General features: G+C 41.2%; 2 protein-coding genes across 3 annotated transcripts in view; one reads left to right on the forward strand and one right to left on the reverse strand.

Annotated features, from left to right (window-relative positions):
- Positions 1 to 25141, reverse strand: znf608 (zinc finger protein 608). Of its 2 annotated transcripts, none has more exons than XR_012383996.1 (9): positions 24469 to 25141; positions 21734 to 21869; positions 10663 to 10750; positions 6728 to 8951; positions 6026 to 6398; positions 5795 to 5934; positions 2628 to 2783; positions 1491 to 1553; positions 1 to 760 (listed from the first exon to the last, which is right to left on the reverse strand). XR_012383996.1 is itself a non-coding variant. In XM_002663156.8 (9 exons), the coding sequence occupies exons 1-9, from the start codon at positions 25120 to 25122 to the stop codon at positions 741 to 743; spliced, it is 3846 nt and encodes a 1281-aa protein (XP_002663202.4). In that variant the 5' UTR covers positions 25123 to 25141; the 3' UTR covers positions 1 to 740. The 2 variants fall into 2 exon arrangements, 1 of the variants encoding a protein (XP_002663202.4); XM_002663156.8 differs by having other exon boundaries at positions 2636 to 2783.
- Positions 1 to 25734, forward strand: part of si:ch211-87m7.1 — a 272159-nt gene that overhangs the window by 31338 nt on the left and 215087 nt on the right. The window lies entirely within an intron of this gene.

The raw sequence follows: 25734 nt of genomic DNA on the forward strand, positions 1-25734 counted from the left end.
TAAAAACAACCTTGTCTTTTTATTTGGATTGCCAAACATGTTAAGGCAGAGACAGTATAAAAAGCAACTGCAGATTGATGATATAGCAGACATCAAGAAAAAAACCTAATGACGCGACTCGACCGACCGACACCACTGACCTCTGTCCAGAACACCACTTGTAAACATATTTAATTATGCATTACTACTGAAGTAACGAAGGGCTACGTCTGCCGTGTCGGTGAGGTGGTAGACAACCATACATTGCACTGAGTCAATACAAAGGTACATAAGCTAATTATAGTCGCCATTGAGCTTCGTTAAAGTATGTACAGCTATATACATCACGATAATACAGTATGGCACTGAGATGAACTGTTGATTAACATCCACTTTATACGATACAATAGATTAATGGCTGTTAATAACAGTGTATTCATGTTAATAAGTCAGAGCGAGCCACTTTAGAGTCACTTATAATCTATTGCAAACCGTCCTTTACCACAGAGGTGATGAAATAGCAAATACATTCAATAGTATGGTTACACAACGATATAAGTGCATACAAACAGCTAGATGTAGCCATTTACAGGCAAAGTCCAACGATTTACAGGGACCGAATGTTTATCATCAGGCTTCTCTCTGATTGGTCCTCCTCGATTAGTACATTCATTGGTTTAAAATGAAATTAGTCGCTGCCTCCATATGGAGGCGATGAGAAACACCATGGAATTGATGTCTGTGAATCCTTGTGAAGCGTCTCACATCTTCCCGTCATTTTCTGCAGAGATTAAACAGAGATTATTAAACACTCGCAGCATTACGTGCCGATTCAATCAAACGAGGCTGCAATGCCAACATCCCTGATAAAAGTGTTCGAGTCAGTTTGTTTACTATTTTAATCATTCATTCATTCATTTTCTTTTCGGCTTAGTCCCTTTATTAATCTGGAGTCACCACAGCGGAATGAACCGCCAACTATTCCAGAATATGTTTTACGCAGCGGATGCCTTTCCAGCTGCAACCCATCACTGGGAAACATCATATTCACACTCATACACTACGGGCGATTTAGCTTAGCCAGTTCCCCTAAAGCGCATGTGTTTGGACTGTGGGGGAAATCGGAGCACCCGGAGGAAACCCATGCCAACACGAGGAGAACAAGCAAACTCCACACAGAAATAATAACTGATCCAGTCAAGATTGTAAAACCATGATACTGTGATATTCTTTCTCCAAGGTTATCATATCGTTGGACACTTATACTGGTACTACTCAAGGCCCCACGCCCTGTCTTCGTGTTTTTGTTGAGATTATGTCAAACATCCAATGAAAAAAACACACTTCAAAATTTCTCAGGGACCTTAAAGTCAAGTCAGCACGAGGTCTGGTCATGCATTCTCTGGGAATCAAACCTACAGTATAACATTGGCTTTGCTGGCACCATATTCTGCTGTCCTGAGCTACAGGAGTTAATTTAATGGCAGTGCTAATTGCACTGGTTTTCTCACCACTGGAGCAGGTCTGTGTTGTCGTCACTTGCTGGTTTCCAACCAGTGCCGCAGAACTCAAACCTTGAGGATCACAGATTACACAACATTACAATCAGCTCCTACAGCACCCTAACTATTCTTCTGTCTTCACTGGAAATGCATCCGTATTTGTGTAATGTTGTTTTCTACAGTAAGTCTTAAAGGAGTCTTAAGAATTTATTGGGGCAAATTGTAAGTGTAAATTAAGCATTAGTGTGTAAAATAGACCCTGCTAAAAGCAGTTTTTAAATTAAAATATATTTAAGGTCAATAGTTCTATTATCGCGCTTTAGAATATATTTTTTAACTTTTAAATTGCAGTTGCTAATACTAGTGTCTTGTAAAATAACTAGAAAAAATATTTCGTACTCTCATCATGGCGAAGACAAAATTTAGTTATTAGAAATTAGGAAAATATTTGTACATATAAATGTGGAAAAATTAGTATAACAACCACTTTTCATGAATGATTTACGCACAACTTTGTTTTGCTGATTTAATAAATAAAACACATTAAACTCATGCTTTACATGATCATGCAATATGATAAGTCAGAATTATTAACCCTCCTGTAATTTTTTGATTCCAAATATTTCCTGTATGATGTTGAACAGATTCAGGAATTGTTCACAGTGTTTCCTCTAAGGTTTGTTCTTCTGGAGAAAGTCTTATTTGTTTTATTTCAGCTAGAATAAACAGTTTGTTTGTTTTAAAGCCATTTTAAGGTCAATATTATTCGCCCTCTTCAGCAATATTAGTGTTGGATTGTCTCCAGAACAAACCACTGTTATACAATGACTTGCCTAATTACCCTAACTTTACCCTAATTACCCTAGTGAAGCCTTTACATGTCACTTTAAGCTGAACACTAGTGTCTTGAAGAATATCCAGTCTAATATAATGTGCTGTCATCATGGCAAAGAGAAAATAAATCAGTTATATAAAATGAGTCATGAACACTTTTATGTTTAGAAATGTGTGGAAGAAAATCTTCTCTCCGTTAAACAGAAATTGGCAAAAAACTATACAGGAGGGTGTATAATTGTGACTTCAACTGTATGTGTACTTTAATAGAGGCTGTATTGAGTAGTGTAGTGTATTTCAGCTGATTTTGACCTTTTCACCTTGGAAGGGGTCGTATTGTCCGGACACCAGCGTGTAGCTCATGCCCAGGTGTGTCAGGTGATGTGCCTGAAGATGTCGCCCGAACGGCGCTGATTCTCTCTCCCGCTCAGACTCGCGCTCCTGTTCTGGAGATCCTCTTTCTCCAGGCTGAAGTAGAGAAACATAATATCCGTAAGCACCACTGTGAAGACCATGCGCGTGTCTTTGACAGCACACTGTAAAAATGTACATGACTTTCACGCTTGCCCTTGACTTTGAATGGGTGTTGTCAGGCGTTGCCGAACTGCATTGTGGATCCGTCGGCGCCGCTTCAGAAGCGTTGCTCGCTGCAGAAGTTGGGACTAGTTCAACTTTTCAAGCGCCGACGAAAGCGTTAGCCAATCAGATCGCTGTATGCAAATACACCAGCTAGACAGTGGCCTATTGCTGACTGAATTTCATTGGCTGATGCTGATATGACGATCGCTTCAGCCCCAACTTCAGACACGCCTTCAGTCAAGCGTTGACAATGGCGCAGCACACAGACGTCAGACGCTTTTACCTGCTCATATCCGCCTGCGTTTATTGACTCTCTGTCTCTCTGAAACAGTAAATGTGTGACTGTGCTAATCAAAACAACAGCTCCTGTAAACATTCCCTGTGTGCTGAAGAGAGGCGATACAGAGCATCTACACACTCACATTCATCTTTAATAAAGCTGCAAAACCAATGCGACACTTTGTTGTCCATGTTAGCTGGATTGGTCACATGACCGGCAGCTCGCTCTCTGCAACTCTCTCATAGTCGCGCACTGAAGCTAAGCAGGGCTGCCCCTGTTCAGTACCTGGATGGGAGACCACATGGGAACACTAGGTTGCTGCCGGAAGTGATGTTAGTGAGGCCAGCAGGGGGCGCCCAACCTTCGGTTTGTGTGGGTCCTAATGCCCCAGTATAGTGACGGGGACTCTATACTGCTCAGTGAGCTCCGTCCTTCGGATGAGACGTTAAACCGAAGACCCGACTCTGTGGTCATTAAAAATCCCAGGATGTCCTTCAAAAAAAAGAGTAGGGGTTTCACCCCGGCATCCTGGCCAAATCTCCCATTGGCCTCTGTCCATCATAGCCTACTAGCCATCCCCATATCATAATTGGCTTCATCACTTTGTCTACTCTCCACCAATCAGCTGGTGTGTTGTCTGGCACAATATGGCTGCCGTCACGTCATCCAGGTGGATGCTGCACACTAGTGGTGGATGAGGAGATTCCCTTTATCTTTTGAGTGTCTAGGAATTATTAATATTATGACTAAACTGCCTCATCGTTTTCCAAAAAATGTTTCCACATTTATCCACTTAAGACAGTGTTTTCAAAAAGATATGCATTAGTTTCCGTCTCAGTGTAGACAGAAGGCTGAAACTGAGAAACAAATCTGTGTGGACATGCTTAAAGTCTGAGTGAACCATAAGTTGCTGAGACTTTTATTTCAGTATGTTGAAGCACTTAACTAACTAAAACAGAATTTTAAGTATGGGGTGGGGAAAAACAAAAAGGGTGTGGCTAAGAATATTGTGGCTGAAGTGTCAAAGACATCAACAGAGAAGGAACCAATCCGAACACAGAAGCAGGTGCTCAAGATTACCAAAACAAACCAATTAATTGTTCATGTTAAGACAAGGGTGTCCAAACAGGCCGGTGTCCTGCTGAACTTAACTCCAACTTGTTTCAACACACCAGCCAGGAAAATTCTAGTATGTCTAGTAAGAGCTTGAATAGCTGGTTCAGGTGTGTTTGATTAGGGTTGGAGCTAAACTCTCCAGGACACCAGGGCTGCGTCTGAAACCACATACTTCCATACTATATAGTACACTAAAATCAGTATGCGAGCTGAGTAGTATATCCGAATTCATAGAATTCGAAAATCAGTATGCGAGAAGTACCCAGATGACTTACTACTTCCGGCGAGATTCTAGAGTGCGCATCCCATGCACGCTGCGCTATCTCCCATGATGCACCGTGAGCAAATTTATGAATGGGAGTAAAGCGACGCAATTGACGCAGGTAGGTCACGTGACCATTACAAAATGGCGGATGTAGTACGTCCGAATACCATTTATACTTTTCACGTTCATACTGTATAGAACGCACTTTTCTAACGGCCGAGTAGCACGTTTAAATTCAAATGCAGTACCTACTGAGTGGTAGGCGGTTTCGGATGCAGCCCAGCCCTCCAGGACCGAGTTTGGACACCCACCCCTGCGTTAAGAGTAACAATGTGCACTAACGAAATAAACGTTGCAATATTTGGCTTTATTATATTGATAGACTATGCAAGTAATTCTATGCAAGATGTTTTACTTTCATTTTCCATCTAATGAAATTCAGTTCGAAGATTTCAGACAATTTTATTTAGTGTGATTGAGCTATGACAACCATTAAACCAGCAACCAATAGGAGCACAGAAGCTGATGTCGCAATTAGAGCTTAAACTTCAAATTGCCATGGGGAAATGTTTAAATAGTTTTTTTTAATTATTATTCTCAAGGCATATCATTAGCAAGATTGTTTATGTTCGCTATTAGCACTCATGTCAGAACGCGGGTTACTTAGTGTTAAACTGCAAAACTGCGGAAAATATTAACGTTATGTTCATGATTTTTTTTATATTTGAAAGAAAGAGCAGAGCAGTGCAGTCCAAAATACACACAATTCATTCCCAACACATATATGTAAGAATTAATTATATATATTGTAATATTTGTGACCATGCATGGACCAGAAAACCAGTCATAACTGTCTAAAAACTAAATAAATAAGCTTTTCAATAATGCATAGGTGTTTTATCATAAGACAATATTTGGCTGAGATACAAACAATTTCAAAATCTAGAATCCGAGGGTTCAAAACATCTAAAAAAAAAGTATTTTATTGCCTTTAAAATTGCTCAGATTAAGTTGTTAGCTGATCAAATTAGGTTTTGATATATTTACAGTAATAAATGTACAAAATATTGTCATAGAACATAGATCCTTACTGGCATTAAAGTAAAAGCAGTCATTGTGACCCATACAACAATTTCAAATCCACATTAAACTCACTTGTGCAGCATAAGACTGGTTTTGTGCTCCAGGGTCATCATTATTATTATTAAAATCGTCATTTATTTGTAGTGAGATACATACAACAGGAGATTTGCCGTGATAAGGCAGGAGTGGATGTGACAGAAGCTCTAATGCTGTCGAATCTGTCACCGGTTTACTGCTTTGAGCCCCTTCTGAATCCTCCCTCCCTGCTGTTTTTCCATACAAAGGGTAATGGAAACCTAGAATGGAAAACACACAGCTTACTCTTTACAAGCAGTTTCTCATACAAGACCTCTGGTGTCATGTTTACGCGGTACAGAAGATGATTACCTGGGTAATTGTGCACCAGAGCTGGAGACATCACTCTGTATGCGTTGCTGCCCGTCTCGCACAGGTGTAAATACGGATAGGAGTGTTGATACTGGAGGAAGGACGGTTGGGGCGATGCTGCGGCGGTTCTTGCGGAGTCTTCAGACGTCTCGCCTGATGTTTCGTCGCCCTCCGCCCGGGTGTTTTCTTCAGAACCGTCAGCAATCGTCTCACACTTTAGTTCAGCCTCCAGCCGGGACTCAGGCTCTATGTGCCAGTCTTTCCCCTTTTCTGGACTGAGACTCAATTCCTCAGAGATCTTGTTGACCTCGTGATTTTGCTGCTTCACATATTTGGACTGATAAGAGTGGCTCCAGGACTGAGATTCTGAAGCCTAAACCCAGAGGAACATCTACCGTCAAACTTGGGTCTGACAACCAAGGAAATTAAACACCTTACAGGGAAGCCCTTATGAAACAGTAGCCCTGCGAAATTAAGCGTTTAATATGCGGAAAATCTTTAGAAATCAGTATGATCTCAATCAATCATCAAAAAATCCTGGCATACTCGATCGTTTGATGATTAAGGACCATATTCCCCCCAAACAATCAAGCATGCGTTTGGGTTGTTATCCCACCATAATCAAGGACATTTCTAGAAGTCTGTTAATGTCTTTTACTAGAACATTTCCTCAGTAAATGATAAGTAACATCAGTAACTTACATTCAGAAATGTTACATTTGTGTCCACATTTGATTTTGAGTTTGAACTCTCCAAACTGAGGTCTTCAGACTCCTTGAGGACCGCTTGCTCTTTTGGCCGCCCCTGCTGCTGAAACGACATCTGCTTGTCCAACTCCACATAGATGAAGCCAGGTTTCGCACAGTTAATCTTAACAGAGTTCGCCGCCTTGTGACTCGCCTGAGGAGAGCCTATAAATTGCTTTTGCTCTTCCTTTGTTCGGTCCTTTTGCTCAGATCCGCGTCTAACCTGACCTCGGCTTTGTTTACTGTACTGCATTTCCTCGCAGCATGCTTCAGTGAGCGGTCTGTGGGAGTCGGGCATCATCAACACCTTCTGGTTCATGGAGACATTGCGACTGTACTGTCCGTAGTACAAGGATTGAGCCAGCGCGGTGTGTGTTTCAGCGTACTGAAGCTGGCTAGAAGATTCTGGGCTTTTTATATCCTCATCTAAATCTCTCAACTCATCCTTTGTCCGACTGTAAGGTGAAGCCACCTTGTGGAACGAAGTAGAACTGGCTTGGCTAGAGTGCATGAATCCGGGTATGCAATGAGATTCGTAGGCATGAGCATGAGATTGGACGTCTTTACCTGGGGTCACTGTTGGTGCAGTGCTTATTAATGGTATTTTGGGATTGCCGTTTGATTCTTGCGTTGAGTTCCGTCTAGATCTCGAGTTAGATCCACCGTCCTCTGTGGCATCAGATATGTCAGAGTATGCAGGGCTGTTTGTTTTAGTAGTCGCTCCATCTCCGTTAGTTAGAGTGCCGCAGTCTATTCGCGCAGAACTCCCGATTGACGGACTCGGGGCGTTGTCTGAAAACGTGTACACCTTGTCGGCTTCAGCTCGGATACTCGCCATGCGGCTTTCTTGAGTTTCACTCGGACCATTCAGAACATCTTGCTTGCTCAAGTGCTCCTTCAAGAGGCTCACAGGAAAGTCCTTACTGATGCTTTTTGTGTCCTCCATTTTTTGGTATGTCGGATCACTTTTGGGACTCCGTGGATCTTTGCCATTTCTGTCCTTTAACCTGTGCTTCTCTTTTCTCTTACTGTCTTTGCTCAGGACTACGGTAGTGTTGGACATGTTGACTTGTGCAATTACATCCAGCTTTGGCTTAATGGGTTTCAGCGTGAGGTTCTTGGCTTTTGTGAGGGAAACAGTCGGAGACGCCTGATGAGAAGAAACTTCAGTGATTTTAGTTGAGAACGCAGCCGGTGGGATGGCGGTCAGCTTCGGAGGAGCAGGAGCAGCATTGACGAGTCTGTTGTTTCTAGACTTTCCCGAACATCTCTCAGTAAACCCACTTTCCTTTTTAATTTTGCTACAGACGTCTCTTTTATCAATCGCACCTTCAGCCTCAAGTTTAGGCATTTCCACGGATGTGTTACGATCCGTCATGAGGCAGTTCTCAAGGACAACAGACATGTTGGAAATGAGCGGGAGGTTGCTTAGATCATCTATGGATGCGTCTTTATTTACCACATTCTGCCGTAGTTTTGCATTGGCTACAGAACTGCTATCATTGCTAATCAACGCTTTCCTGCTCTTCGGAGAACCGGCTGCATTGAGTTTATACATGCCTCTGGGCTTCTTAGACACAATGTTCTCGGAGGATTCGAAAGGTACAGAGTTGATCGCTTCATCAAAATCTGAAAGTCTGTCCTCGCTCTCCACCTCGAACTCCTGTTTGCTGTCGTTGTTCAGATGAGCGTGTGATTGGTGGTAACGGAGCCCGTTGATGTGTTTGTACTTCTTGTTGCAGTTCGGATGTGGGCAGTCTATTAGCATTGGAGATGCACACACTTGATCAAGAAACACCGGGTCGGATTTACCCTGAGGTGTGGAAGGAGCGCTCCTAGATTTGGCTCGTATCCTTTTCCCGTTCCCATTCCTAATGTCCTCCGAGACCAGGCTTAAATCCAGATCGGCAGGGGCTTTGCTTTTTCTCTTCCCACATATAAGTGGACTGGATTTGATGTCCTCTACGGCGTAGTATCCTGGTGTCCTGCAGCCACTGAGGTTCAGGCTCCCTCGTCTGCCTTTGTTGCCGATTCCCACGCCACGCCTCTTGTGGGTTAATCCTCGCATCTTGGAGAGACTTGGCTCAGCGTTGGGTTGATCTGGAATGGCCAGTCGCATCCGTTTACCACGTCCACGCGCACAAGGCATTTCAGAGTCACTCACTGGGGATTCACAAAACCTGGGTGAAAAAACAGAGTCAAGAGCTTATGTGAATAAATAAACCTGATAAATAAACCAGACAATCATATATGCTGCTGAAGTCAATACTATTAGCCCTCCAAGAAAAAATAATAATATTTTTAATATATCGGTTAACAAGGGCGACGCGGTGGTGCAGTAGGTAGTGCTGTCGCCTCACTGCAAGTTCGCTAGTTAAGCCTCAGCTCGGTCAGTTGGCTTTTCTGTGTGGAGTTTGCATGTTCTCCCTGTGTTGGCGTGGGTTTCCTCCAGGTGCTCTGGTTTTCCCTACAGTCCAAACACATGCGCTATATGTGAATTGGGTTGGCTACATTGTCTGTACTGTATGAGTGTGAATGAGAGTGTGTGAGTGTTTTCCAGAGGTGGGTTGCAGCTGGAAGGGCATCCGCTGCGTAAAACATGTGCTGGATAAGTTGGTGGTTCATTCCGCTGTGGCGACCTCAGATTAATAAAGGGACTAAGCAGTGGCGTAGCGGACAGGCCCGCAGGGCACGCACCGCTGGGGGGGCCCCGCGTGATTAGGGGGCCCCACGTCGTCGCGATTTTCAATAATTGAAAATCCTGGAACCGCAATAATCAAACTCTTGGGAACAACTGTGGTCGGAACCAAAGTTCACAGGTCTGTGTTCTCTGAACTCCTCTCAAGCGGTGGACTACTTCATTCTGATTGCTTGCCGCCGAACCGCATCATAGCCAATGAAGACTGTTCATTGGCTGTTTCTCGCCGCCAGTTCTCGTTAAAAAATGAATGACTTCTGTCTACTTTGATGAATAACGTTTAACAGAGCAAGGAAATTTTTATAGTAATTCCTATTATATATTTTCTTCTAGAGAAAGTCTTATTTCTTTTAGCTTGGCTAGAATAAAAGCAGTTTGTAAATGTTTAAAAACATTTTTATATTATATGTTAATATTATTAGTCACCTTTAGAAAATGTTTTTCAATTGTCTCCAGAACAAACCACAGTTTAAAATGTGTATTTTAATTCCCCTCAGTGATATTTTAAACCCAGAAGATGGAAGATGGTCTTAATTAATGTTCAAAAATGTTAAAATCTCAGAAAATATAGTCCAGGGTTTCATGACTCTCAGTGGCGTAGTGCAAAATGCGGAGGTCCCCCTGCCATTTAACTGGGGGCCCCGTCAGTGATCCCTGCAGGGGGGCCTCCGCATCCCTGCAGGGGGGGGGGGGGGTCAACGCAGGGGAGCGATCACAAATTGAGGAGCGGGGAAAGGCGGCGGGATGGAGCGACAACGCGTAGAAGCCTTCACAAACTGAGGAGCGATCACAAACCGAAAGCGGCGAGAGCGTCAAAGTAACCAGAAGTCATTCATTTATAACGAGAACCGGCGGCGAGAAACAGAGGCGCTTCTTCTTCTGTGTGGGCGTCGAGGAGAGTTGAAATCAAGTCAACTTTATGGTATGAGCTATGACGCAGTTCAGCGGCAAACAATCAGAATGAAGTAGTCCACCGCTTGAGAGGAGTTCAGAGAACACAGACCTGTGAACTTTGGTTCCGACCACAGTTGTTCCCAAGAGTTTGATTATTGCGATTGCGACGACGTGGGGCCCCCTAATCACGCGGGGCCCCCCCTGCGGTGCGTGCCCTGCGGGCCTGTCCGCTTCGTCACTGATGACTTTTTAGATTTCACAGGAGGGCTCATAATTTTGACTTGTGTTATGCACATTACCTTGGTGGAGCCCAGTCATGCTTGGTACAGTCCAAAAGCGTGCCCACATAGGTCCGTTTCCTCCATGTGACGTTCACAACCAGAACCCCTGAAATCAAACACAATCATGAGTCCCTCAGCAATATCATGCAGAGGTTGAAAACATGTTGCACAATGATCAAACTTAAAAACGTTGAATTTTTAGCCATGCATAGATTGATGCGACCCGCTCATTCAAGTCGTGACAAAGAAAAGAGATCAAACACAAAAACATAATTAATACAAATTATTTATAATAAACAAAACTAATATAGCAACAATAAGTCAGAGCAAGGCAACACGGTGGCACAGTAGGTAGTGATGTCGCCTCCCAGCAAGAAGGTCGCTGGTTTGAGTCTCGGCTGGGTCAGTTGCTGTTTCTGTGTGGAGTTTGCATGTTCTCCCTGTGTTGGCATGGCCAAACACATGCAGTACTGGTGACTTAGGTAGGCTAAATTGTCTGTAGTGAATGAGTGTATATGGATGTTTCCCAGAGATGGGCTGCAGCTGGAAGGGCATCCGCTGGGTAAAACATATGCTCGATAAGTTGGCGGTTCATTCCGCTGTGGCGACCCCAGATTAATAAAGGGACTAAGTAAAAAAGAAAGTGAATGAATGAATGAATGTCAAAGCAACAGGATAGAAAAACTGAGAGTCAATTTTTCTTCTCAGGATAATAAATAAACTAAGATGTAATTGCAGTAAACGTTAACTACATGACATAAAGATTGCAAATAAAGTTACTTCTGAGTAACTAGACAAGCGACATATACCCTACACTGAAAGAGGTGAAACTTCTGTGTCTTTCATTTAAAGCACATGTTTCATATAGGATTAGGTAATTGAAGTAATAAATTTGCCTTAAAGCACAGGTCTCAAACTGGATTCCTGGAGTGCCGCAGCTCTGCACAGTTTTGCTCCAAACCCTAATCAAACACAGCTGATTACGAACTAATCAAGCCAACACGGGGAGAACATGCAAACTCCACACAGAAACACCAACTGACCCAGCCGAGACTCGAACCAGCGACCTTCTTGCTGTGAGGCCACAGAGCTGACCATTGAGCCACTGATCTTTTTTTATTGGAAACTTTTTGTAAATTAATCAAATTAAAAAGCATACATTTTTCAGCCATATGCAAGTATTTTTTAATATTATTGGATTCATTGTGTGCTTGATCTCAGTGATGGAAGTTAAGATGGTGGTCTGCAATTTTAATTTGCTCAATCAATATGCATCCAGTGTCTCCTCCTGCTTCCAATGATTCAGTCTCACAGCTGCTTTGAAAACGCAGTCCTGTGGAGCTCATGACAAAACTCGCCCTTCAACCCACATCACATTTACAAGCAAAATCCCTTCCAATAGACACATTCATAACATGCTGAAGAAGAAAAGGAGATGCAGTACGCTGACTCAAGCCAGAGCCTTCATTCAAACATGTATTTCACAGCACACTAACAAATGATTCACTCTTGCTTGTTCAAACTCATTCATTCCTTTCCGTATTTATCAGAGGTCGCCACAGTGGAATGAACCGCCAACTTTTTCAGCATGTGTTTTACGCAGTTCGTAATAATGACCAAAAAAAATACTAATTTGTGGATCTCCTTACTTCCAGGTTCTGTAAAACTGCTGTTGTAGATGGTGTATTCGGGGAAATGTTCTTAGCCCTTGGTTTTCGAGTGTGGTCCTGAAAAACCTTCGTTCAAAAGGCTGTTCACCCGTTCCCCTTAGCCCTACGCCTTCAAGCTAAAGAGAATTGGGACGACACTACCCCTTAATGTGAATGTGCAAAACAAGGGGTAGGGGTAAGGGGAAGTGCTAAGGGGTAGAATTGGGATTGAGCGTTGGTCTGTATGATTATGCAAACACTTGTTTGGCCATTTTCTGCAGTTTATTATTCCTTCATTTCTCCTATAGGCGACTGAATTGGAAGTTTTAAAACAATCGCAAAAACGAAGTGCACATCCACATTAAAGAATAAGCTTATGATTTACTTTCTAAAATCTACCTTTAGATCTGATTATAATCTTGCTTACTCTGTAAAAAATGCAGAGCTCCACACAATTCATTCATGTTGTCCCAACACAAATCGATTGTCACATAACCAGCAATCTGTTCCCGAAAGATCGCTGGCATACTACACATGTCATTCATGAACTACATATCCCAGTGTCACCGACTCGGTCCCAGTCACTCCCCTCGCTGGCCAGCAGAGGCCACCATCTCCGGACTTCTAAGCATTACATCATCCACTTACACTGATCCAGCACACCTGAACTGAATCAAGCTAACGACCCACGTACCCTTTATAAGCTGCACTCAAACACTCAGTCTTTGCGAAGTCTTGTTCAGCCCCGGCCAGCATTACTGAGCGTTCTATCCTGCCTGATCTCCTGTGTATTACTCCAGCCCGTCTCTGACTCTGCTTTGCCTTCTGCCTGCACACGACTTAAGCCTATTACACTGACTCTGATACTCGCTGCCTGCCCTCGACCCAAGCCTGTTATACGGACTCTGATACTCGCTGCCTGCCCTCGACCCAAGCCTGTTATACGGACTCTGATACTCGCTGCCTGCCCTCGACCCAAGCCTGTTATACGGACTCTGATACTCGCTGCCTGCCCTCAACCCAAGCCTGTTATACGGACTCTGATACTCGCTGCCTGCCCTCAACCCAAGCCTGTTATACGGACTCTGATACTCGCTGCCTGCCCTCGACCCAAGCCTGTTATACGGACTCTGATACTCGCTGCCTGCCCTCAACCCAAGCCTGTTATACGGACTCTGATACTCGCTGCCTGCCCTCGACCCAAGCCTGTTATACGGACTCTGATACTCGCTGCCTGCCCTCGACCCAAGCCTGTTATACGGACTCTGATACTCGCTGCCTGCCCTTGACCTAAGCCTGTTATACACTCTCAGAAAAAAAGGTACAATGAGGGTACAATTTTGTTCCTAGAGGGAACAAAATATAAAATTGTACCTTTAAAGGTCCCATATTGGTCCTTAGGGTACAATTTTGTACCCAAATGGGCTATAAAGGTACAAATGTCCAGATTTAGGTTTGAAAGGTACATTTTTGTACCTTTTATAGCACATTTGGATACAAAATTGTACCGTAAAGGACCAATTTGGCACCTTTAAAGGTCAGTTATATATTTTGTTTCCCTATAGGAACAAAATTGTACCCTCAGCTCATGATAAGATCAAGACACTATATAACACTAATTTAAATGTATTAATACTAAACATTAATACTAAAATACATAATTTAAAAATATAATAAATAAATAAATTGATTGAATTAAATATTTTAATAATAAATTTTTTTCATGTATTTAAAATACATTTTTTTTCAAAAATGTTAATAATTTAATTTATAATTAAATGTAATTTTAATCATTAAAAACGTAAATACTGGTCTTTGCTTACTGTTTAAGTCCTTATAGTATATATGGGATGTAGAATAAGAACCATGCAGAGGGACAGCATCTTCATACAGGTGGTGATGTTGCTGTCTCTTTAAGAATTTGGCTTGTTGAGACGTTATAGTAGTGTTTGTTACTGAGGCGGTCGGTCGAGTATGCTGGCTGTTTACACAGAACTTCACACGCTTTTCAAAGAAAAGTCTATTTTGGAGTCCACACTTTTCAGGTAAGAATGTATTAAAGATATATTTTCAGTCTCATTTTTACATGTGAAGCCGTGTTCTGTTGATTTTGTCTGACTCTCTGGTCTCGGCTTTCCCCCGCTTTGTGCTCCGCGCTGGCTGGTGTACGTTGGCCTGCAGGATGGAGTTTGCTAAGATGTCTGCAGCTTATTAAAGAAGTTAATACAACGTGATATCGAAGTCACCGAGGGACATAACGTTATAGAAGGTAAGTACTATATGCTGTTAGTTTTCTCGGTGTAAAAGTTCCCTTTATCGCCTACGTTACGTATTCGCGCCTTATATGTTACGTTACGTTACTGCTTTATTAATAAGTGTTGCCACGGCGGAATATAATCGCAACCCAGATAGCAAAATACACTTGGGCCAGTTGCGGCTAGATTCTCGCCTGCCTGAGTCCGTCTGCTGTATCGTTACTCGGGCCAGATGCGGCGGCAGAAGCGAGCCGACGCTGCCGTAACCGTGCACCGGAATCGGGCCGTGAGTAATGTGCGGTGTGGCCCGGAGCTGGCGCGACTGAAGTCTTCATATACCTTGATATAAAACCTTTTGTTATTAATACTGGAATTTGTAATTATCGATAATGTTTTACATTTTGAGGCCATTTTCTAGCCACGGTTGACCGCGGAAATGTAATTTTAGACGGTTATATACACCGCCATTTTGTGAAGAAAAATCACAACTTTGTCACCGGCAAAGCGACTGATTATGTAAACGTGGCTAGTTACAAACGTGGCGTGTGTATGCTTGTACATATCTTCGTTTCAGTGTCTAACGTTAAGTTACATTAATGTTGAGGAGTGTCCACAAACTCTCATGTCCAGAATTGTTGGTGCTTTACTATCGTTTAACGTTATACTTATATATAAATAAAATACTATAAATAAATAGTTATTGCTTTATCTTATTGCTATCCTGAAGTTTATGAAGTTTCCAATTGTATTTCAGGACAAGATTGAACAACATAATGCAGGCTAACAGCATCAGAGCAATGAAGGCATGTCATATGAAAGCATGGCTCAGTTACAAGATGTAAGTATGTCTCATTATCTATACCATGGTTTTAATGGCTTACATACTATTTTAAATTTGTAGGTTTTTACTTACAAACAACAATAAATGTACACCCACGTTTAAAATTATTTTCTAGGTTTTCATCGAAAGATGAGAGATCAACTGAAGAATGCTAAGGACCTGACTTTAAGGTACTCTTTCTAAACTTTCTCCACTTGATTAATATTATTAAATTCTAGCTTTGGATGGATTCCTTCATATTTGTTTGTATGCCACATCTTATGTTCCAGGAATTGATTTTACAGCAGCACTTCTCATGTTGCCAGCCTTGTTAAGCGAGACACTTCAACATTTCGTTGTGCTCAGGTGCGTATGTTGTTTTCTGTTCAGTATATGCTGTGATAAATGCATTTTATAATGCTTGATATTCTTTATATTAGGATGATGCAGTGGGTAGTGCTGTCACCTTACAGCAAGAAGGTCGCTGGTTCGAGCCTCGGCTGGGTCAGTTGGCATTTGTGTGAGGAGTTTGCATATTCTTCCAGTGTTCGTGAAGGTTTCCTCCAAGTGCTCCGGTTTCCCCACAAGTCCAAAGACATGCGCTATAGCTGAATTTGGTAAGCTTATTTGTCTGTAGTGTATAAATGTGTGTGTGAATAAGTGTGTCTGGATGTTTCGTAATACTGGGTTGCAGCTGGAAGGGCATCTGCTGCATAAAACATATGCTGGATAAGTTGGTGGTTCATTCCACTGTGGCGACCCCAGATTAATAAAGGGACTAAGCCAAAAAGAAATTGAATGAATGAATGAAATTTATATTAGTCTTTTAATCTGTGATACTTTTTTTTTTAAATCGGTGAATATTAATTATTTGACTTTCTATGCATGTTGATTTTCTCTTCATCAGTGATAGAGTGACTGATATTAAAGTAATTATTGCTTTGTCATTTACAGTGAATCATCTTCACCACATCCAACAGTTCAAGTACAGGAGGAGGCCACCGACTGGACAACTGTGTTAACAAGACGAGTCACGGCAGTCTTCAGAGTTGATGGGATTGTGATTGGCCGGGCTAATGGTGTGGATGAATATACATTTTTGACATATCCATCTTATTAGAAGATCACCTTGATGTTTCTGCAGTGGAATGTTTTGAATGAACGGTGGACGGTGACAAGCCTCGATCTACTCCAGTTACCAGAGTGATCTACCTTGTTTTTTGTTTCTCTACATGCTCTTGGGATAATCACAATCAAGTTAATCCAGCACACTGCTATCATTCATGCATAAAGCAAATTTTTAAATAACTTGTGGTCCTAATGACTATCAAAGAACATTTTCCAGATATGAGTGCCTTACATGTCATGTTTATCAAAAGCATAAACACATATTGTGTTACAACAAATTAAAACTCCACTTGAGGATGATGAGGAGTAATCTACTGGTGTTGAGGAAGAGGCTACTGATGTATTTGGTTTTCTGCACTGTTGAAGCAATTTATAGAGAAACATTGCCTTCATTCTGAAATACAGAGAAAATTTTGATGACAAATTATTTATTATGACTGGGTATTCTGACTAAAGACAAATACTTTGGACTTTATAAAGTGAAGTACTTGATGTAGCCTGTGTAATGTGTTTATAAATCTTAAACAGTATTCTTGTGGTCTTTGTATTAAGGGTAGATTATATACTGTACAGTGAGTGAACAATTTTTATTTGTTTTCTAAATTGTTCTTTTTACTGTTTTACATGTCTGCTTTATATTTACTGTGTAATTTTATTTCTTGACACATTCAGTTGTGAGTTGTAATGAAATATTTCTACATTAATAAATAAAAATGGACATCTGCGAACCAAAATATTTTATTTATTTATTTGTGCATGCAGTCACCAAAGGATCAAAATGCCTGGGTCAGTACCCTGAAAATGCTATATAATATAAAAAGGTACATTTTTGTACCTTCGGTGGGGGTACAAAATTGTCCCTTAAAGGGTACAAATGTAGAAGGTACAATTTTGTACCTTAAAATAGAGGTACAAATTTGTACCCTTAAGGGTACCACCCCAGTGACGGGCCATTTGTACCCTAAAAGGTACAATTTTGTACCTTTTTTTCTGAGAGTGTACGGACTCTGATACTCGCTGCCTGCCCTCAACCCAAGCCTGTTATACGGACTCTGATACTCGCTGCCTGCCCTCGACCCAAGCCTGTTATACGGACTCTGATACTCGCTGCCTGCCCTCAACCCAAGCCTGTTATACGGACTCTGATACTCGCTGCCTGCCCTCGACCCAAGCCTGTTATACGGACTCTGATACTCGCTGCCTGCCCTCGACCCAAGCCTGTTATACGGACTCTGATACTCGCTGCCTGCCCTCAACCCAAGCCTGTTATACGGACTCTGATACTCGCTGCCTGCCTCTGACCCATGCCTGGTAAATCACTCTGTGTCTGTCAGCCGCCAGCCCTAAGACCTTTATTGCTGTTATTGTTGTATGTTCGCACCTTTGTGCGTGTTGATTGTTTGAGTAAAAGTGTGACTAATAAATACTGCATAATGGATCCCTCCGTGTCAGTCTCCCCGTTACACCCAGCATGCCTTTGCACAAACCAGTCACCATTAATCACACACAGCTGAATATCGTCATCATCAATTGTTTGGACTATTTATACACATTTATGCACACACCAGTCATGGCAGAATCTTTGTTTGTAAGTATACCTGTATGGTTTCAGTGAGTGTCGTCCTGTTTAGTTTTTCTAGTTATGTTTTGATGATTGTTTTGTAACTTTTTGTACTTTGATCATCGCTTTGTTTTTGCATTTTTTGATGCCCTTCATGATACCCGAGTTCTTGTTTTTTTTGACCTCATTTGTTTTTGCCTGCACGAATAATCTTTTTCATTATAAATTGTATTTGGATCCAACCTCTTGTCTTCGCTCCCTTGACACCCGGTGATATCGATTAAGTTAACACATATATTTATGTATGGATTGAACATAAATTAGGTTGTCCCAATGAAATCTCAAGAAGTGTGTTTCAGCTCATTTTAAATAAATAGTTTAAACAAGTGTAGGACCGACCTAAAACATTACCGTAATCGCTTACAGCTGAATATATAAATTACCCTCTGTTTATACAGTAGTTTTGACTTGGTCAAAGATGAAAAATGTATTTTAATAATATTAAAAATATTTATTCTGCCCGAGGGAAAAATTATACTGTCTTAAAGGTAAAATATTGCTTTTAAAGATGAATTAATTAAACTACTTTGATCAAAATCCTAGTGATATAGTATTTTGGACTAAACTATAATAAATACATACAGCTGAAAGCAGAGGTTTACATACACTGTATTAAAGGCACATAGGCATTTAAATGAAGGTCAGCTGTTAATGTGACTAAACTTTTCCTCTTTTAGGTAAGTGAGGATGATCATGTGTTTCTGTTCTGCTTAATAGCAGAATAATGAGAGAGATATTTGTTTGGGAAATTGTTCTAACTCTTCTTGAAAGTCAAGTTTACACACAATCAGATTATTCTGGCTCTGGAAAAGCTCAGATGATGATGTCAGGGTTTTGGAGGTTTCTGATTGGCTAATGGACAACATTTGAGTTAATGTGAGGCACAACTGTAGCATAGTGTTGAAGGAAAAGCTCAAACACACTGCTTCCTTGTGTGACAACATGGAGAATCAACAAGCCAGAATCAACAACAAAGCCAGATTACCATTAGCTGAATGACACTGGGGAAAGACTGATGTGTGGAGACATGTGCTGTGCTCTGATGGAGCTAAGATTGAACTGTTTGGCCATAATGAGCAGTGTTACATCTGGAGGACAAAGGGGAAAGAGCACAAGCCTAGAACACCATCCCAACTGTGCAGTATGGGGGCGGCAGCATCATGTTGTGGGGCTGTTTTGCTGCAGGAGGGACTGGTCCACTTCACAGCATAGATGGCATCATGAAGACAGAACATTATGGAGAAATACTGAAGCAACATCTCAACACATCAGCCAGGACATTACAACTGGCCACAAATGGCTCTTCCAAACAGACCACGAGACTAAGCACACTGCCAAATGAGTTCTTTAAGGACAGCAGAGGGAATGTTTTGGAGTGGCCATCACAAAGCCCTGATCTCAATCCTATAGAACATTTGTGGGCAGAGCTGAAAAAGCTTGTGCGAGCAAGACAGCCTACAAATCTGACTCAGTTACAGCAATTCTGTCAGGAGGAATGGGCCAAAATTCCTGCAAACTATTGTGAGAAGCTTGTGGAAGGAGACCCAAAACATCTGACCAAAGTTCTACAGTTTAAAAGCAAAGCTAAAATATACCAAGGAAATGTGGGTAAACTTTTGACTGTCGAGAAATTAATAAAAAATTCTCTGATTATTCTGGCGATTAGCAACAAAAAAAAAGAAAAACGCCAATTTTTCTGTAATACGAACGGGGGTATGTATAAGAATTTTTATTTAAGTTTTTTTTTTTTTTTAGGAAAACAGTATCTCCAGCAGAACAGATATCCAAAGATGCTGTTTTAAATTTTAAAAAATATTTTTGAAACTAATGAAGACAGCAGAAGTAAAAGAATTATTTGAATTATTTAGTCTGACATGTTTACTGCTCCAAAATATTTTTCAAAATTAAATATATTGTGTTTAAAGGGGAAAAAGTTGTTGTTTTTAACCCAGACATTTAAAAAGAGTTTATTTTAGAGAGGTAATCACAATACTGTGATATTTTCATCCAGGATTATCACACCGTCAGAATCTTATACTGGCACATACCTAGCTATTGCTAACATGTGTGGGCCAGCATAAGTTTCTGACAATATGATAACCTTGGATAAAAATATCATGGTTTCACAATATCACTGTATCATGATTACTGCTCTAAAATAAGCTCTTTATAAATGTCTTTTATAAACAACAGTCCCCCCTCCCCCCCATTAAACACAATATATTTCTGCTTAGGAAACATCAATAATATATTGGAACAGTAAAGATGTCAGGATAAATTAAATAAATCATTGACTTTTTCAAACCATGGTAAACCTTGATACCGGTTATCGTCCCATGCATAATTGCTGGGCATTTTATTTTCAATAGTGATGTAAACTATCTGCTGCTGCTTTCAGTACGGATAAAAGTCATCAAACTCACAATAGAAATAGACAAAACCGAAAGCACATACACTGAAAACAATTACATTTGGTATTTATTCAGACTACTTATTTAAAATGAGCTGAAACAACTCAGTTCTTGAGGGATTTTTGAGACAACTTAATTGTTTTATGTTCAATCAATTTTAATTTGTAAAAACAAATTCAATAAACATGTCGGGACAACATGAAGGAACTGTGTGAAACCCTGCATTTTTTTACAGTGTTCAACATTTTTGCGTATGCTCACGACATGAAAACGGCTGGCTTAAAGTGAAAATATTACTTTGAGAAAAATGAATGTTTTTAAGTTCAACTGGCTGGTTTGTTTTCTGCTTTAAGGCAAATTAAATTAAATAAGTTATAATCAGAAACTATCATTTGTCACTTAATCCAATACAAAAACCACACTGGAAAAATTTTGATTTATTTAAGTGTTTTACTGGTTGTAATTCATTTATATGCACTGAATTAAATCAAAGAAATTATATGTAGTGATGTTCGGCTTGTTTAAATGCAGCTCATATCAATTGTTTGCAACCATTAACCTTAAAAAAATATAGTAAATTCAATGGACCCTTTTCAGAAGACTGTTATGATGCGTGGCGATGTAGTGGTGCAGTAGGTAGTGCTGTCGCCTCACAGCAAGATGGTCGCTGGTTCGAACCTCGGCTCAGACGGCGTTTCTGTGTGGAGTTTGCATGTTCTCCCTGTGTTCGTGTGGGTTTCCTCCGGGTGCTCTGGTTTCCCCCACAGTCCAAACACATGCGGTACAGGTGAATTGGGTAGGCTAAATTGTCCGTAGTGTGTGTGTGTGGATGTTCCCCAGAGATGGGTTGCGGCTGGAAGGGCATCCGCTGCGTAAAAACTTGCTGGATAAGTTGGCGGTTCATTCCGCTGTGGCGACCCCGGATTAATAAAGGGACTAAGCCGACAAGAAAATGAATGAATGAATGATTTTCTTGTCGGCTTAGTCCCTTTATTAATCAGGGGTCGCCACAGCGGAATGAACCGCCAACTTGAGGGTTTTTTGAGACAACTTAATTGTTTTATGTTCAATCAACTTAAATTTGTAAAAACAAATGTAAAAAACATGTCGGGACAACATGAAGGAAAAACCGAGCCAAAAACCCGAAGCCAAAAGCCGTGGTTTTTATATTGTTCGACTGAATAACATGAACAGCACACTCTTACCTTCCTCCGTCTCATGCCACACAATACCCTCTAGATTGACGCTGGTTCCCGGCTGACAGGGCTCCATGTAGCTGGACTCCAGAGCTTTCTCTGATTCCTGTGTGTTCGTTCCGACGGACCGTGTCTTTACACCCAGCTGAGGAGAGAAGACAAACAAGACAAACTCAGTGAGAGCTGAAGCATATGCGCTGCCCTTACAGCAAAACACAGGACACTTTTCAGTGCCAAAGAATGCTTGTCTTAAATGCTTCTCGATTTAAGATTCTTTGATATTTGTACTAGAAACAAGACAAAAACTCAAAGTAAGAAAAGCGTTTGCAGTGTTGGTCAATTCCTTGACAATTAATTAGCACTGATGTGGAATGTTTCACTAATACCGATAACTGAGCCCACACAGAATCTCAACATGCAGAAATTCATTCATTCATTTTCTTTTCGGCTTAGTCCCTTTATTAATTTGGGGTCGCCACAGCGGAGTGAACCACCAACTTATCCAGCACGCTTTTACGCAGCGGATGCCCTTCCAGCTGCAACCCATCACTGGGAAACATCTATTCACACTCATACACTACGGACAATTCAGCCTACCCAATTCCTCCATAGCGCATGTGTTTGGACTGTGGGGGAGAAACACAGGGAGAACATGCAAACTCCACAAAGAAATGGCAACTGACCCAGCTGAGGTTCGAACCAGCGACCTTCTTGCTGTAAGGCGACAGCACTACCTACTACACCACCGCAACATGCAGAAATCATCTAATCTATTTTTTACTTAGCACTGTGGCTCGGTGGGTATTAAGATCACCTCACAGCAAGAAAGTAGCTGGTTCGAGCCTCAGCTGGGTCAGTTGGTGTTTCTCTGTGGAGTTTGCATGTTCTCCCCGTGTTGGCGTGGGTTTCGTCCAGGTGCTTCGGTTTCCCCCACAGTCCGAACACATGCGCTATAGGGGAACTGATCAACTAAACTGGCCGTAGTGTATGAGTGTGAATGAACGTGTATGGGTGTTTTCCAGTGATGGGTTGCAGCTGGAAGGGCATCCGCTGTGTAAAACATATGCTGGATAAGTTGGTGGTTCATTCCGCTGTTGCATTCCGCTGTGACTAAGCTGAAAATAAAATGAATGAATATATATATACTCTGTTTTTAAACATTTTACTCAAATTATTTAATAATAAACACATTTTTTTGATAGATTTTGTGCAATACAATTTCACTGTAAAAAAACGTTTTCTTAGTTTTTGTCTTTTTTCTTGTATAAACATTGTAAATTAGTCATTTGATATAATACATCTTAAAGACATAGCCTAAATGTCTATTTAACATCTGGTAATTGACTTCTAATAGATGTTTTATGAGCAAACGCTTTTCCAGATGTAAACACAAACATTAAATAGACATCTCACCATTAATCAAAGTCTGACATTTCTCAAGTCTCAAAAATATCTCTAAAAAATACATTTTAACTTTTAAACATCTTAAACACATACTCAGTTGAGGTCAGAATTATTCGCCCCCCTTTGATTTTTTTTCTTCTTTTTTTTAATTTTTTCCAAATGATGTTTAACAGAGCAAGGAAATGTTCACAGTGTGTCTGATAATATTTTTTCTTCTGGAGAAAGTCTTATTTGTTTTATTTCGGCTAGAATAAAGGCAGTTTTTAATTTTTTAAACACCATTTTAAGGTCAATATTTTAGCCTCTTTAAGCTATATTTGTTTTCTGATAATCTACAGAACAAACCATCATTATACAATAACTTGCCTAATTACCCTAACCTGCCTAGTTACCCTAATTACCCTAGTGAAGCCTTTACATGTCACTTTAAGCTGTATAGAAGTGTCTTGAAGAATATCTAGTCTAATATTATTTACTGTCATTATGACAAAGAGGAAATAATTAGCTATTAGAGATGAGTTATTAACACTATTATGATTAGAAATGTGTTGGAGAAATCTGTTAAACAGAAAAATAAACAGGGTGGTTAATAATTCAGGGGGGTGATAAATTCTGACTTTAACTGTAAATGTCTATTTAACATCTGAAAATTGACATCTTAAATGTTTTGAAGATGATCAAATGATCAAATACAGTAAATAGGCTACATCCTCCAGATGTAAACACAACAAATAATCAGATGTCTCTGCTGCAGTCCATCGGGGAATGTCTTCAATCACATTAAAAACAGCCCTAAAATCTAAGTTTCAGGCCTGGGAAACATGTAAACAGTCAGAGATTCTGCATTCCCGTATTCAGAGGGCAGAGATTTCCACAATTCAGGAGCCAGCAAAGAAGGAGAGGCCCGACCAGGCATTAGTTTTTATCTGATGATGACCATCATGCAATGACAGAATTGCTCAGATTCAAATGACAAGAGGGACAAGAGCACAATCTGACCCAAACCACAAGGGGGTGGAGCCACTCAACATTTAAAACTGTAAATATCACACGAAAGCATCTTGCCTTTACACAAGCAGCCTGTCTTTGTCCAAAACAAACAGAGGGAAATAATAAGGATGCTTGGGTTTCCAATAGCAACAGAATCTCTCTGAGGGCCGCGTTAACAAAGCAAATGGCTGACAAACAAAAGAAAACCTGCTAAAATTGAAATCCGAACGCAAACATGAGCCGACGAGTGCACGAGATTTCGCGGAATATATCATAATGAAGCGCAAAGCATCAGCTCACATTAGCGGTGTACTGGCTATCCCATCAGCCGATTTATATACCGTGCTTACCGTCCTCAAGCTGTGCTCCTCCGCGTCGTCAACAATAGCCGCCGCGTCCATTCCGCCCCTACCGACCAGACCCTCCGAGCCACCGAATGCGCTCCCGTTCTCAGTCGCCGATCCTCCGAACTCATCGCTCGGCTTCTCCTTTCGCGATTTCGTCGACTCTTTCTCTCGTCGAACTGCCTTGTTTTTGCCTTTCTTCCCGTCTTTAGGTCTCGCGGGCGCCGCTTCGGGGCTGCTGTCCGTCGGCGACGGTGCTGAACTCATATCTCCGCGTCCTTGAGCCTCGCGCCGTTTACCGACGCATGCTTTAGGAATTCCGCTCACAATCTCCACCGACGCGAAGCGATCATTACTTGAATTCCTCCGTTTCAGCTTGAATTTCTTGGTTTCTTTGCAGTGGAACGGTTGCTCGTGATTTAGGCCGTCGAACGTACGACCAGTCGCGCATTTATATTCGAGCTCGTCGCGACCTTCGACCGCGCTTTTAACGCTCAAAACGCGATTCATCTCCGATGTCTGTCGATCCTTCTCCAAATCCGCGTCCAGGTCAATGATCAGATCCCCGACGCCGATCTCCCATTCCTCCTCCTCGGCGCTGTCGTCGGGCTCGTCTCCGTGCGTCCTGGTGCTCTGCTGGAGGGAGGAACTGACTGACATTCTCCAACGCAGGATTTCTGACAGAAAACGGTGATGAATCCTAAATCAAGTGGATGGGAGGGTATTAATCACACACACATACACACACACACGCGCGCGTCTGCTAATGGAAACCGCATTACCGTGGAGAAGCAGATGACTGAAGTCTGTCCATATTAAAACTTATTAAACATCTCAGATCAACATGTTGTTAAAACAAACGCTGGTAACACTTTACAACGAGCATGCATTAGTTAATGTTAGTTAACTGTGTTAACTAATGTTAGTTAGTTCATGTTAACTCATAGTCAGTGGTGGAAAGAGTACTAAAAAAATCATACTCAAGTAAAAATACCATCACTTGCCTAAAAGTGTATTGCAGTAGAGTAAAAGTATCTGCTGTAGATATTACTCTAAGTATGTGTAAATAAGTAGAGCTTTCAAAAGTACTCAAGAGCAGAATATTACACTACATGTAAAAAGCTGATGCATGTAAATAGTGCATGTGTAACATTCTGTAGTGCATTTAGTTATTGCCCAGCAGACACACAATATCATAAGACGTTAATATTAGGTTAGATTTAGGTTGTCAGGTGACCAAAGATTAATGTCTAGCCAGCATCTGAGGACAAT

The sequence above is a fragment of the Danio rerio genome, chromosome 8 (genome assembly GCF_049306965.1).
Source record: "Danio rerio strain Tuebingen ecotype United States chromosome 8, GRCz12tu, whole genome shotgun sequence".
NCBI classification, from domain to species: domain Eukaryota; kingdom Metazoa; phylum Chordata; class Actinopteri; order Cypriniformes; family Danionidae; genus Danio; species Danio rerio.

Coding starts and splice junctions, on each gene's coding strand:
- znf608 (XM_002663156.8), bottom strand. CDS start 25,122: ATGTCAGTCAGTTCCTCCCTCCAGCAGAGCACCAGGACGCACGGAGAC. Junction 10,751..21,733: donor GTGGCATGAGACGGAGGAAG/GTAAGAGTGTGC, acceptor GTTTGATTTCAG/GGGTTCTGGTTGTGAACGTC. Junction 2,784..5,794: donor ATCACGGCAAATCTCCTGTT/GTATGTATCTCA, acceptor TCTCTACTTCAG/CCTGGAGAAAGAGGATCTCC.